At 52.4% G+C, this 14,041-nt stretch overlaps 5 protein-coding genes and 1 non-coding gene across 6 annotated transcripts; 2 read left to right on the top strand and 4 right to left on the bottom strand.

The window, feature by feature from the left end:
* Window positions 1-325: 325 nt before the first annotated feature.
* QC764_310210 (uncharacterized protein) lies at window positions 326-2,633 on the bottom strand. Its single transcript, XM_062946132.1, has 3 exons — window positions 2,009-2,633; window positions 1,741-1,950; window positions 326-1,669 (listed from the first exon to the last, which is right to left on the bottom strand). Exons 1-3 carry the CDS (start codon window positions 2,217-2,219, stop codon window positions 534-536), a joined length of 1,557 nt encoding a protein of 518 aa, XP_062802186.1. The 5' UTR covers window positions 2,220-2,633; the 3' UTR covers window positions 326-533.
* Window positions 2,634-3,401: 768 nt separating this feature from the next.
* QC764_0058090 lies at window positions 3,402-3,488 on the bottom strand. The gene has a single exon. It is a non-coding gene; the product is annotated as a tRNA-Gly (tRNA).
* Window positions 3,489-3,662: 174 nt separating this feature from the next.
* On the top strand, window positions 3,663-6,034 carry QC764_310200 (uncharacterized protein; the record flags this gene model as incomplete). Its single annotated transcript, XM_062946131.1, has 2 exons — window positions 3,663-4,938; window positions 5,008-6,034. Exons 1-2 carry the CDS (start codon window positions 4,448-4,450, stop codon window positions 6,032-6,034), a joined length of 1,518 nt encoding a protein of 505 aa, XP_062802185.1. The 5' UTR covers window positions 3,663-4,447.
* A 271-nt stretch (window positions 6,035-6,305) lies between these two features.
* Window positions 6,306-9,390, bottom strand: QC764_310190 (uncharacterized protein). The gene is made up of 2 exons (XM_062946130.1): window positions 8,609-9,390; window positions 6,306-8,531 (listed from the first exon to the last, which is right to left on the bottom strand). Exons 1-2 carry the CDS (start codon window positions 8,996-8,998, stop codon window positions 6,879-6,881), a joined length of 2,043 nt encoding a protein of 680 aa, XP_062802184.1. The 5' UTR covers window positions 8,999-9,390; the 3' UTR covers window positions 6,306-6,878.
* Window positions 9,391-9,612: 222 nt separating this feature from the next.
* QC764_310180 (uncharacterized protein) lies at window positions 9,613-10,960 on the top strand. The gene is made up of 2 exons (XM_062946129.1): window positions 9,613-10,245; window positions 10,306-10,960. The coding sequence occupies exons 1-2, from the start codon at window positions 9,883-9,885 to the stop codon at window positions 10,810-10,812; spliced, it is 870 nt and encodes a 289-aa protein (XP_062802183.1). The 5' UTR covers window positions 9,613-9,882; the 3' UTR covers window positions 10,813-10,960.
* Window positions 10,961-10,987: 27 nt separating this feature from the next.
* QC764_310170 (uncharacterized protein) lies at window positions 10,988-13,258 on the bottom strand. Its single transcript, XM_062946128.1, has 2 exons — window positions 11,727-13,258; window positions 10,988-11,664 (listed from the first exon to the last, which is right to left on the bottom strand). Exons 1-2 carry the CDS (start codon window positions 12,107-12,109, stop codon window positions 11,391-11,393), a joined length of 657 nt encoding a protein of 218 aa, XP_062802182.1. The 5' UTR covers window positions 12,110-13,258; the 3' UTR covers window positions 10,988-11,390.
* Between the last annotated feature and the right edge of the window lie 783 nt (window positions 13,259-14,041).

Genomic DNA, 14,041 nt, shown 5'->3' with positions numbered 1-14,041 from the left:
CTGCTGCCCGGCTGGCTGGGTCCGGGATGCCGGCAGTCTCGCCGTCTGAGCCCCGACTTGCTTCACTCCCTACAGATACCCAACCAGTTTATGTCTGTACCTTACAGACACCCGACCTACATACATATATGTCCTATACAGCATACATCACAGCAAGCCTCACCCCAAGGGACATGGAAGAGATGGCTGGACAGTGAAAGAGCGGGCCTCCTGACGGTGACATGGTCCAGATTGATAGGCCAATCTCAATTTGGGAGGGATCCATATCTTTGCCAGCAACATCTGATGGCCAAGAGACCCACTGGAACATGGAATCACCAGTCAGTGCCAGTGCAACACTCATCCATTCGTTGCCGCACTGAACTGTCACAGCCTGTTGTCATAAAGTAATAATGCTTGCTGATTAATAAAGAAACAGAGAGTTTGTAATAGGATAAACACAATAATCCCATGCCATGAATTCCAACATGACAACGACATACAAACACCCTCATATCCAACAACTCAAGGTATCATTTCCAGCATATCCAAAGTCACCCTCCCAAAAAGGACCTCTGCAGATTCCTAGCATGCTCCGAGCTCATAGCATCCAGCTTGACCGCCACCAAACAACACTCTACCGCCGCCTTCCCATTCTTGACCCCTTGAATCCTCAGCCGCCACTGCCCAGTCCGCACAATCCATTCCTCCAGTCCGCCATTCATATCCACCCTCCTCCTCTTCCTCGAAAACGGCTGTGGGGCTGGAACAGAGAGCAGTAACGCCGAGGGCGAGTTCTGTTCACCACCGCCACTCACACCACCCAGTCCCCCAGCCGATGACGGCACCGAGCTATTCCCCGCCTCTTCCAAGCTCCAGGCTCTTCCGTCCAGCGTGACGCTTGCCTCGGGATCCATCACAACCCTTACCAAATCCTCGCTAAGCGGTGTATTCCCTGGCGTAGCTGGTTGGCTGCTCGCACCCCCTTGTGCCATTAGCAACCCGAGGGGCTGTGTTGTGGGCGGTAAGTTGAGCTTGGTAGAGATGACCTCGAAAAGTTTCGCCACGCGAGTCTTAACTTCCCCAAAGAACTCGGCTCGGGTCGATCCATTCGGTCCAAACTGTAGCCTGGTGCTCTCATCGCCAATCTCGAGCACTAGCTCGTAAGATTTCTCGTCGACGAACGGGCGGGCGTAGTTGACCCATCCGGCGGCTGGATCGAGTGCGGTGGGCTCGGAAGCTACCGTGATACCGCTTTTGAGTATGTCCCTGAGCCGAAGAACAATTTCGTGTCGTCTACGTGACAGGTTGTAGGATATCTGATGCGGGATCAGACGCTGCTCGAGTCCTTTGAAGTTGAAATACCGGCAATCTCGGAGTAGCTCTGCGCGATGGCCTTCATCGCGAATATTGACCGGATATCCTCGGAGAAGGTTGAGTAGCTCGGCAAAAATATCCCCGTTACGTGTTGGGATCGCAGGGGGCACAATCGATGGTGGCCGAAGAAGCCCCTCTCTGTCCAAGCCAGGAAATAGCTCGTCTGGTGAGGAAAAGAAGACAGCAAAGCCCAGCGAGAAAAAGTTGGGTGAGTTCCCTGGGTCATTGAATAGCTCTCGTGGTATTTCAAACTGGCGCTCTCCAATAGTAGTAAAGATGCTCTCCTCGTACAACTGGGACATCAACTTGGGGACTAGCAAGACACAGCGTTAGCCCAACATGTCTTCGGCCTTGCAGCAAGTAGCAACAGCAGCGTTGTCTCACGTCTGTAAAACTGTGCATCGGCAAACAATCGCACAAAGTGCGTTGCATCTCGCGGTTTCACATGATAACCCTGAAGGTGTAGAGCAATGTCTTTAAAAGTGTCTGGGTCACGATCGATGGACAAGGTCCGGATGGCGTTGGAAATGTCTTCTCCATTTTCTTCGGCCTGTTTTAGCTGACACAGAAAGTATTGGGAAAAGTACGACGGCGCTGTTCATGTCAGTCAATTTGTGCTCACTCCCTCCACCCGCTCAGATGATATACATACCATCGGATGATAGCGATGCGCCGGATAGTTTGAAGAGCTCAGACCCTATCTGTATGGGGAAGACGCGCTCGTGAGGGAGGATTTTGGGAATGTGGCTGATAAGCTGGGTGGTGGAAAGTGGTTGAGAGGAGGATGGCTGCGAGATGCCCATATGGCCATTTGTTGCTGGTGCTGCGTGAGCGTTCAGCTGGTCGCCGGCCGGTCTGGCCATGGAGCCGAGTGAGATCCGGTTCCTAGCTCTCAGTGGTTTCGGGATAAACAGACGATGGTAACACGGCGGAGTTCATCGATTGGCGGCGCATTCATTCATCCATCCATTCATTCATTCATTCATTGCATTCGAAAGAAAAGAAAAAGAGACACAGTAAAGGCGCCTTCTCAGCACCATGATAAAATAACAGGCTGGTTACATCAGTTTGTCAGAGGAGGCTCAGCAGTTGGAAATATTGAAGCCTTAAATGTCAGCAGGATTATGACAGGGGTGTGCTTCGAAAGCGTTCCCGTTTCTCTTTTTTCTCGCTCGGGAGGCTTCGCTTCTGTTGCCGGATGCGTGGCTCGCGGCGCAGGGTGGCTCGTGCCCTTCGTCTCTTCCGCACTCGCGACGTTTCACAAAAAGGAGCTCGGGCCGCATCACCATGGAGCTTCCTTTTCCGCAAGACAGATGGGAGGCACAGCTGCTGTGTCGCTTGTGGAAAAGTCTGACGTGCATCGGCTGCCGCGAGATTGGAGACCTCTGTTCTGTGATAGCAATTAGTATTACAGCCAATGAGATGGCGAGTGGCATCAAGTTTCTAATTCCACCGATGCTCATATAATTCGTTCGATGAAGGCTTCATTCAGCCTGGTGGGTTAAACGGCAATGCCATGCTGCTTCACCTCAACATGCGTGACTTTCGAGTCGTTACTTCGCCTTAGGACGTCAAGTTTGTGAATATGAAGAGGGCACGCAGAAATCAGTGTCTTTCTCAGAGACCACAACTACTCCAACCGCTCAACATAAGCAAGTCTATGGTCTAAACAATTTAACAAGACAAATAGACCCGTTACAATGTTGTCACCGAGTTAGCAGTGGAGTCACATTTACCTCTCCTCGCGAGTCTTGAACTGGGTAGGTATCTAACTAACACAAGTCCCAACCCTGAAGTACCTAATCCGTTTTCAAAACACATGCCCATCAACCGTTGTTTCCAGTTGAGCATCATTCTCATACCTCCACTCTTTGTTAGTCCTCGACCAGGTAACCTCAGATGAATCCATTGAACTGTACCCAGTTCGGGCCGAGGGGTCCACCGCCCCTTCCCGACTCACCTCCGCTCCTTCTGCCAAAAAGAAGTTGACCACGCCTGCCATGTTAGCACCAAAGCTAACCAAAAAGAAGCGAATCAGTATCAGCTGCGCGATCCGAGATTCGAACTCGGGTCCCTCGCTTGTCCAAGAGCGAGATGGGAAGCGAATATTCTAACCACTGAACTAATCGCGCTGTCCTTGCGTTGTAGTTGTTGAGGTTGGGTGTGGAGATATGCGTGTATAAGGGCCGCAGGTAGTCTTTATCAAACGGAGTAATGGTTGCATGGTTGCACAGCATATTGAGTTTGATAGCTCTAGGTACATAGATATCACAATCTGACAGCTATCAAGATCAGGGCCAAGGTCACTTGAATCCGTTTGTTCCAAAAGAACCTACACGTGAAGCCATCTCATCAAACCCACCTGACCACGGAGAACCGCAGAGTGAGGCTTGGTTTGCGACTCAACATAAAACGGCATTTCGTCATGACTGGCCATCTCAGCAGATAAAAATAGCATTGGCTCTTCTATCACAATTCCATTGTCAAACTTTCAAGTTTCCATGCCACGGCATCATCCCGATGGAAAGAGGCATATGGATCAAATGCTATCAGTCCGTTTGCTCCGGAAAGACACCGGCAATTGGCTGTCTATCCGGAGACAGTACCGAACATTGATTGGTGGCGGGCCCGGACTTGATTTATGGCTTGCATTCAACATGGGGGGGGGTGATGACCTGCTCGCCTCACTGGCTCATCGCATGTCATGATCAAAGTGTTTTTTCTGTGAGAATCCTGATGAAGATTCGGAGTCTGGCCACAAGCTTCACTTTGAAATGGAAGGCTGAGCTTCATGTGGGAAGGTGCTGGACAATCAACGCACTGAGGCCCATCGTGCCATTATTGGCCACGAGAGGGGATGGGTGGCACAAGATGTTGGTGTGAGAGAATCAGCCAGATTTGACAAGCAATGATGCAGATGATGAAACTGTCGAGCAAGTTGAAAAGAAGGTGGTTGTCCGCCATAATGCCTCCTTCCCAACATTCGAACAGGCAAAATTTCAGTCCCACATGGTGTCATACTCTCCAACGTGTCTTCCCCCTTAATCAACCACCTGATTAAACCCCACAATATTAGCTGACTCTGACCAGCATGTCCACCGGGAGACTGGCAACTGTCTCCTCCTCCAACACCACCGCTTCAACAACTCAGCCTTCTTTGGACGACATTGAGAATTTGTTTACTACGTTGGCATCCCATCCGGTCGTCAAGCAAATTGCCTCCATTGGCGCCGAGAACAAAAAACTCCGGAAGGAATACAGCGATCTCGAACGTGACAACACCCATACACTCAGGCAGATTGCGAGACTCCATGCAAGTCTAGACGCGGCTAGGAAGCAAGGTGATGATGCTTCCAAAAAGCTCCAGGATGCCTTGAAGCAGAAGCAAACTCTTGAGTGCCAATACCTCGAGGCCAAGAAGAAGCTCGCCGACAATGAGACGCAGCTGGGCGACGAAAGGGGGAAGATGCAGCGGCAGATTGACTCCGTGAAGCAGGAGCTGAGTGAGGAGACAGCCAAGCTTGAGAGATTATCAACGTTTTCAGCCAGGCTGGTTCCCATTACGGAAAATAGCAAGCACATGTATGTCCTCCTCACTCTTGTTCAAGTTGACTATGATATGATTGCTAACTTTGAAGGGTGAAGTTGCAGTATCATGGACTCCATCCGCACCTCTGCCGTCAAACTGGCCGAGACATACTTTTGTGATGACCTGCCCCTGAATGGTGTCAACTGGACCACGATCAAGAGCCACCCTGCTCTGAGCCGCACTGATCGGATCCTCCCTCTCCCCGTCTCCAACTCCGCAACCGCCAAACACATGCGAATAGCCACTTTCCTCGCCATTCTTGGATATGAGTTGCGCAATGCCATCTTCCAGCCCATCTATCTCCTACACAAATCCTCCGAGCTAAATAGATTCCTCGACCATCTGGCCGAAGAAAACGAAGAGGTCGAGGCTCACCTGCGCTCAGTACTCTTCCGGACACTTGCCGAGTACAGGAACATCACTGATTCCATCAGCACCGAATGCACCGATTCCGTGGTTAGATCCGTCGCAAGTTGCTTCGAAAGCCTTGTGCTGGAGGCCAAACGCCAGCCATTTGTTTCCGAGTTGAGGACATACTGTGCCAAGGCTTGCAAGGAGTGGGAGTACATCCAGAGGCTTGAACGACGAGTGGAATTTGAGACGGACCCAGAGGACGACGATTTGAACAACAAGAAGCTTTGGCTGCCGCTCAGCGCCAAGTCTTCATGCTCGCTCGAGACATCTCCTTCAAAAGCACACGCCAATTGCAGCACCAAGACTGCTTTGAAGGGGATCCATAAGGGAGCAGCATCGAGCGGGACGTCTTCTCCTCCTCTTCGTTCACCGGTCGAAGCCACATATTTTCTGGATGTTTTTGTGGTCTGGCCAGCTGTAACGACCGAGCAGGTGAGCGACACGGCGATATTATCTTTGGGGTACTTTGTTAGTGCCAGAGAGATCACCGCCGCGATGATGGAGCAGAGGGAGCTGTCTGCTACCAAGGACCAGCATAGGGCTGCCAGAGGTGGCAGGAGGAAGTCGAGGGCCATGTCGGTTGCTGGTCATTCCTTTGGGGAGAATGGAAATGCCACGGGTCGGTCTGTGTCTTTTTTATCCGCACAAGTTGGAAATGGGCCAAAGGGAAGCTGAGGAGTAGACCGAGAGTATCGCAATGATGGACTGATGTTTGGCCTAAACGATGATTGGATTGGGGTGATGATGGTGATGACAATGACAGTTTGATGATTTTTGACATGATCGGATTCTAATTACATGGCAGTTCATGACAAGTAGAAATAAGTAGTGATACATCACCAACCGTCGAGTACAGCATTCGAAGCAATTTGTGATGAGAACAATGTAAAATGTCAATTAAACAACCAGTGAAGCCTGTCAAGCCGGCACCACCACCACCCCGATATCGTCGACAGTAACCAACCAGCAACCCCTGAACGCAAAACGCTTGGCCAGACTTTCCCACCCAACCCCATGCGTTCCTTGAAAATGGTTTCAAGAGCCAAACAGAAAAAAAGGAAAAACACAAAATGGTTAGGGGTATTATAGAAGTTTGTGCCAGCCGTCCGTCCGTCCAGTAAAAAAGAGACACCAGAGCGCCAAGTAAGAAAAGTTTCCCCAGTTTTTGTCCAGTTTCAGAGTTGTAATGATGATTTTGCAGTTTCCATCCATTGGCATCCAGACCCGGAGAAGACAAAAAAGGAGACAACCTCGCAACTCCTGAAGAAATGCAAAAATGTCCTGTGTTACCCCCCCCCCTTTCCTTTTTCCATGTGATGATGATGCTGCTGAAAACCTGAACCGAAAAAAACCGCAAACTGGGTGTTGTGTGTATGTGTGTGTGTGTGTGTGTGCTGAGAGGGGTGTATACAAATCCGAAGCCGACAAAAAAAAAGCCAAACAGTAAGGGATATCATGTCATATCCTGACTCCTCCTCCTCCTCTCCCTTGCCACTTTCCAATCATTTATCGTCGTACTTCAAATCCTTACCCTTCTCCCCCCCACAACCGCCCCCCTACTGGGCTCCCTATTCCCGTTCATCACAGTTGGCGCGCTCTGCACGCTAACATCCCTCCTCTCCTGCTCCCTCCCCCTTGGCCCGCTGCCACTCTTCATCGTCTCAGTCGACACCTTCCTCGACAGGGTTCCCTGAGATCCAGCAGCACCACCAGGACGCCCGGCACTCCTAGCCCGGACTCTCCGATCTCTTATCTGCTCTAGAGCCTCCTCCCTCGTCATGGTCGGCGTCAGCGCCGGGTTCGTCACGTCAAAGCTTGGCTTGTCCCACTCGTTTTCACTCCCGGCTGAGGTATTCCCTCGGTTGGGAGTTTGGTATTGCTGTTCTTTTTGCATCTTCATGATCTTGGAAGCGAGGTTCGGGTCCTTGGTCTCGTCTTTGAGTGGCACCTTTGTCGTGGTTGTCACAACAGTAAGCGCGGCTTTGGCGGCGGCTTCCCGGAACCGATGAAACGAATTCGAGGTGTGAGGACGCGGAGCAGGGGCTGGTAGCTCGTTGCTGAGGGTCTTGACAGATGGCAAAGGGTCGGTCGAAGGCGCGGCAGAACGGGGGGACGGTTCCTGATGGACGGGAACAACAGGCTCTGGCACAGGATGCGGAACCGATCTATGAACCTCGACATCCGATTCCGGTTCCTCTTGCTGAAGAACCTGCTTTACTGTTGCGGCTGGGGCGGGTGCTGGAACGGTGGGAATGCTTAACGTCAACGCTGGGCTCTCCTCTCTATGGGGGGCGTCGAGCAACGACAGTAGCGATGTCCTGTCCTTATCAAGCATCGCGAAATCTGGCGGGTCAACGCTCGGCGTGCGAGAATAACGTACAGGTTGCTCAACCGGTGTAAAGAACCTGTCATTCCGAGAGCCCAGCTCCTCCCTGAGCATGTCGGTCTTGGAACGCTTTGGTGAGGCGAGATCTGGAGACGGCTCGGCGTTGCCTCCAATGATGACAGCGTCGGCAGCATCTGCGATTCTCAAGAGACTGGGTCGTTTGCGTCGGGGGCTGGATCGACGACTAGTGCTTGTGCTCCCTCGGCTTGAACTGCTTCGACGAAAGGCTTTGGCCGCGGCGCAGACTCTCAACCGGCACTCGGTCTCGAGGAACTGCACTTGCTGCACTGCCCTGTCGGCGCGCTGCTTCTCCCACTCCCATTTCCGGGTGATCTCCTCAAAGTCGGGTACATCGGACGATGATGAGCTGATGGAGGATGTCCGTGGTCGCTTGCGTGGCGTAATTCTCTCGTCGTCGGATGCGGGGCGTTTGCCCTCCTCGGCCACTAGCCGGAGCTGCTTCTCTTGTTCGACCATCGTTTTGAGCGAGTCACGTTCCTGCTCAAGTGTCTTGATCTTTTCGAGAGCCTGCTCAAGTTGGTTCTGAAGAGCTACAAGCTGGTATTTGGCGGTAAAAGCGTCCTGTGCCCGTTCAGAGCATAGCTGCTTTTCGCGATGAAGCTCCTCTTCGGTCGACCTGTGGGCGTTCCGAGAATTCTTGAGCTCTTCCTGAAGCTTGACAAAGGCACTCTGGGTCTTGAAGGTCTCCTTTCGGGCGCGACGGATCTCCTTCTCCCAGAGTTCTTTGGTGTGTTCGTGTGTCTCCTTTGCGCGTCCATAGCTCTCCTGTTTTGTTTATTCCCGCATTAGTCTTTGTCTGCTTGGCGCCCGGATTAGCTATCGGAAAAGGACCGTAAACATACCATTACTGTCTCCAGTCTCTCGCCCACTTTTCGTTCCCGTTCTCTCCCTTCCTCTACCGACCTCCTGAGCATTCTACACTCGTCACGGTAGCGGCGCATTTCGCTCTCGGCCTCCTCCCGGCCAAGCATGGCGCGCTTGAGGGCGGCATCGGCGGTCTTGCGCTCGAGTTGTTTTGATTGCACGGCGAGCGAGTTGAACTGGTTGATCTTTTCGTGAACCGAGCTGTCGCGCGCATTGTCCGTGGAAGCTCCGAGGGTCAGGCCGCGACCTCTAGTCTGGGTGGGCGAGAAGAGAGCGGGATCGCGCTCGCGTTGTTGGTTATGCGACATGGGCTGGAGGGGTGTTGTGGTGGTGGTGCCGCCACCGGCAGGACTCGACGGCATAGACATGGTCGAGTGTTGAAGGTATATGTTATTGTGGTGTCATGCAAAGCGATTCTGTAAAGGACTGATGTTGGGTTTGCGCAGTTGGTAGGTGGTTTGCCGAATGACGACAGGGTGTTGTCTTGTCTTTTTGTCTTGCGGAGGGGGTGGTGGCTTCTCCCCGTGCGTCGAAGTCTATTTACACCCTCACTCTCGTTTGTTATCAGGGTTCGGATCAAGATAAAAGCTCGTGTCGTGCCCAGAATACCATGGGTAGGATACGGTTGTGGTTGTGTGTAAAAGTGTGCTAGACCTGCACTATGAAAAATGTGCGACAAAAAAGGGTGAATGCAATGGCAGGCGGTGGTCAGTCATAAAAGTCGTGATCGCAATCTTGGGATTGATAATCTGGAAATTGTCCCACTGAGGGAGAGACAGGCCAGAGCGTTATTAATTTTACAGGGTTGCTGTATTTACCACTGACCTGCCCAATGCTTTCTTCAGGCCATTTTGACCAACCACAGCCCGGCATATTGTACTGTGGGGAGTTGCTATGGGCGACGCGTGAGCTAGCTTCGCGGTCCAAAGCGGGGCTCTCAGTCATCTGCAGCCTCGCTCCAATCCGAGATTGCGGAACGGCTCACCGAAGCAGAAGCACAGGGGGGTTTAATGGTCACTCATTGATTGCAGCAATCGCGGACCGTCAGTTCCCATCCCTCCGTCGCATCCCACTTCTCAGCCTCGCATGGCCGGTTAAAAACAACGTTGGAGATCTGGCCATACCGGACTTCTCTTCCTACATACCACCTCTTGCTGTACGGAGTACAATATCCGTTTGTCCACCGTTAAACACCCCAATTGAATCTACTTGTCCCCAAGCTCTCCTGAATCCCTCTTGTAAACCCCCCCCGATGGCCTCCCCCGAACCCGCAGTCCGGCGGCGCAAGCCCGAGGCCAAAGACTCCTCTGCCTCAGAAACCGAACAACAGCTCCCCCTCAAACGAGTTCAGACGCTCTCCTCCTCAGAATCAGAATCCACCAGCAAGAAAACATCCCAACCCGTAAAGAAGCCAAAGTCCAAGAAGAAAAAGTCCAAAGATGATGTCGACGAGTACGACACCGCCAATATCGCTCTCGACGCCCTCCGTGTCATCTCTTTCCTCTTCCTCGCCTCCTGCGGGTTGAGCTACCTCGTCTCCAACGGCGAGACCTTCTTCTGGGGCATGTCCAACCCCCCAAAGTACCTAACCAAAGCCTACTACAAGGAGCTCTTCGTGCGTTTCCCCCGCCCCCTTTCGACCCGTCCCCTTTCAGTTACTAACACCCCCCCGCAGCAAGGACCGATCTACCTCACCCCAGCTGAGCTCTCCCTCTACGACGGCACCAACCCCGACCTCCCCATCTACCTAGCAATCAACTGGACAATCTATGACGTCTCCTCCAACCGCCGCACCTACGGCCCCGGCGGCTCCTACCATTACTTTGCCGGCTGCGACGCCGCCCGCGCCTACGTCACGGGTTGCTTTGCCGAAGACCGCTCCCCCGACATGAGGGGGGTGGAAGAGATGTACCTCCCCCTGGACGACCCAGCCGTAGACAAGCACTTCTCCCGCGCGGAGCTCAAGGAGATGAAAAAGAAGGAGAGGGAGGAGGCGTTGAAAAAGGTGCACGACGGGCTGAAGCACTGGGTTGATTTTTTCGCAAAGAGCGACAAGTACAGAAAGGTCGGCTATGTCAAGATGCCCAAGGGGTGGCCGGGGACGGAGCCGAGGAGGCCGTTGTGTGAGGCGGCGGCGAAGGGGAGGAAGGTGAGGAAAATTCCGGGGCAGAAGGATGAATAAGGTTATTAGCTATATAGGTATAGTCAAGAAGCGAGTTTTGTTTTTCCGGGCTTTTTTGGGGAAGGGAACATTATGGATGTATCATATACGTGGACTTTTCTGTTTAGTCAAATTGTCATACAAAACTTCAAGCCATATTACGTTGCATTTTTCATGATCACCATACTTGGCATATATTCTTGAACGAAAAGGTTACCATAAACAACACCACATATAAATTTTTGATACAGCTAAAAAATGCAATAGAAAAACACATTGGTTTCCTTTTGCAATAAGCCCCAAGTCAAAAAAAACAATAAAAAAAGAACACCGGGGCGATATCATGCAACCACAACAAAGAATTATGTACACCAAGATATCTCCCCCTAGAATTGAACAACATAAAACGACTCCATTCACCAGGCTCTTTCTCTCTTTGGTATCATCATCCCCACTCACCCAGCCTCAAAACCCGAGGGCTAGATAGGTAGCCTCCTGTTTATCCCGTTGAAACAAGTCCCAAAAAAAATTAAATTCCTCCTCCTGCCTTTTGAAATTGAAAAAAACATCACTCTAATACCCAGGTGGTAAAAAGGACATTAAAGAAGCATGGCGACAGCACCGGCGGCAAAGAGCACAAAGGCTCCTGGCGCGGCGAGCATGCCAGCACCGGCCGTGACGCTTGGGGAGGCGCTCTCGGAGGTCTCGGTGCCGGGGGCGGTCTCGCCATCGGGGGTGGTGCCGGTGGGGGGTGTGGTGGGGGAGTCGGTGCTGCCGGTCTGGCCGCCCGAGGCGCTGCCGCCGGGGAGAATGGTCTGAGCCTGGGCGGCAAGGGCCTTGTAGTTGGCGAGGGTGCGGTTGGGGTTGGTTGCTCTGTTTTGATGTGTTAGTTTGTCATATCTTCAGTTTGAAGAGGTAGAGGGGAAAAAACGTACGGCTCGTTAATGACCATGGACATGCCGTTCTCGCAGTGACGGCCCTGAGCGCAGTAGAGCCAGAGGGGGTTGGTGTTGTTGATCTGGATGGTGTAGGTGGGGATCATGCCCATCGAGGCAGAGGCGGCCACGGGCTGGAAGCCGGAGTGGAAGCCGGTAGCGTTGCTGTGCATGGCGATGGGTTGGCATGGCTTGTCGAAGGTGGACTGAGTGACGGTGTGGTTGCCAGCGAGGAACTGGAACTGGACAAACTCGCCTGGGGCGGCCTTGATGTTGTCCGGGGAAAAGGTGAGGCTGCCGTTCTGCGCAACGGTGACAACCCAGGTTCTTTGAGCGGAGGCCAAGCTCGCGAGAGCGGCAAGGGCAAGTGTCTTGAACTGCATTTTGAGGTATATGTGTGTGTGGGTTTGTGTTGTTTGGTGATAAAATAAAAAGGGGAGGTTTGAAGCGAGTGTCCGGCTCGTCGAAAAAGAGAGTGTTTGTTAAGTTGTTTTCTGATAATAAAGCGACTGGCGCTGTGTGAATATTACAGGTCTAGCCTGGTAGTTGGTAAAGGGTCAAAAGAATGGTTGACGGCGAAGAAGAGAAGAGAGAGGAAAAAGATTAAGAAAACAGGACGACACCTGAACTGAAGACTATGGACAGATGAAGAGGAAAAAAGAGAAGGTCAGGCCAGGAGGTCTGGGACGTGCCGTGATTTAAAGCATGAATATGGTCCCGGCGGGAAAGTGAAGGATCGTCTGAAGGTGCACTCGCACGCATCCACCTGCAGCGCATCTCGAGACATCCGAATGGTAGGGGGGACAGGGGGTGCTTGCAAGGGCCGGGGGGTCCAAGGTGAGGTCTTTGAAACGTCTCGACGTTTTGACCGTAACCTCTCGGCGCTAGGCTAGGAAAGCTGCGATGCCACCAAGAAAAACCAAAGGAAATTGGTTTATATCAAGGATCAATGCTGAACGAGGTCCTTCTCGTGTTTGCAGCTGGCAATTGATGTTGTTGCGAACGCATCATGGGTTCGTCTGTGTGGTGGCAAGCTATCCTGAGATGGTGTTTTGGGGGACATGGATGAGAATCTCACTGGTTCCAGACTGCTGGGAACAAGCCATCTCTCTCCCGCCTCGATGCGGCGTTTCACTAACAACTACCCCTCGCTTGGCTGCACCAATACCTATGGCACTTTGTTAGCACCTTGTCAATGTAGTATATATTCATAGCAGCCGCCCGGATGTCTGTGTCTTCCGTGTGGCTTTGAAGGTCTTGGGCTTGCTTCTCTTGCGTGGCCAAGTCCTGACAGCAAAAGGATAAACGCCGTGGTCAAAGGAAGCGCTGCAAATGCCGGCTGACGATGAAGCCTCTGATCCAGTGCCATCGCCGGCCACAGCCCCGGGGAGCAAGCCACAGCGGTTGCTGCCCTCGTGGCCCTGGGGCGGCTGTGGCCAGCATGGAGAAGAAGTCGAGGTTGACGTCGAATTGAGTGGATTCGGACACAGATGGAGCCGAAATAAGGTTTGCTGTTGTCCAGTTGGCGCCGCTGGAAGAGCGGGTGACCGTGGAGGCTCTCCAGAAAAAACAGGGGTTGGCAGGGGGGCCGCCCACCAGACCTATGCACGGGCTTCTTCTGCCACAGAGTGCGGGTTCTGTGACGCATGTCAAACAGCTCTCGGTTTCAGCCTTCTCCCCCAAGCGCCTCGGCTCACACAGCGACATCTTCTGGTCGGCGCTTGCTGCTGGGGTTTTTTTATTTTCTGTCATCCATATCTTAGCTTTTCCCCTACGGAGTGCAGGTCCCGTAACAAGCATTCACCCTGTCGAAACATCCACGGCAAATCCAAGGAGGACTATTATTCGTAGCGTCGCTTTTGTTTCTCATTGATAGCTTTCCAAGATTCAACAGCCCGATCTACCAAAACATGCATACGCACCGACTTTTGGAGAAGCTGATGGGGGTGGTGGCGGATTCGCAGCATCTTCCTAACTCATCGTCCGAACTGACGCTTCGATTCATGGTCTCTTGTCGTTTTATGTCATGTGCCAGCATCGGAGTCATGTCTAAAGACTTGTTTGTATTAGAAGGCCTTCCTAGAGGAGGACTCCCTTCATCAATCCCCTCAAAGTAGACTTAGTCCGACTCCATCTGCCTTTTCCTAGACATTTTGTATTCTATTCCATCCCACGCCCCCAACCCCAGAAAAGCAGGAACAACAAAGCACAGGGCCAATAAACATCACCCTCCTGCATCGGTACTGGCCCGGCTTAAACAACGAACCTGTTCCGTTGCGTCTCCTGGCCGGCATCTGAAAGATGATCGGCCGGAT

This window comes from Podospora pseudoanserina, chromosome 3, assembly GCF_035222485.1.
Source record: "Podospora pseudoanserina strain CBS 124.78 chromosome 3, whole genome shotgun sequence".
Classification (NCBI taxonomy): domain Eukaryota; kingdom Fungi; phylum Ascomycota; class Sordariomycetes; order Sordariales; family Podosporaceae; genus Podospora; species Podospora pseudoanserina.
The sequence above is the reverse complement of the archived record's forward strand: the minus strand, read 5'-3'. Positions and strand labels throughout refer to the sequence as shown.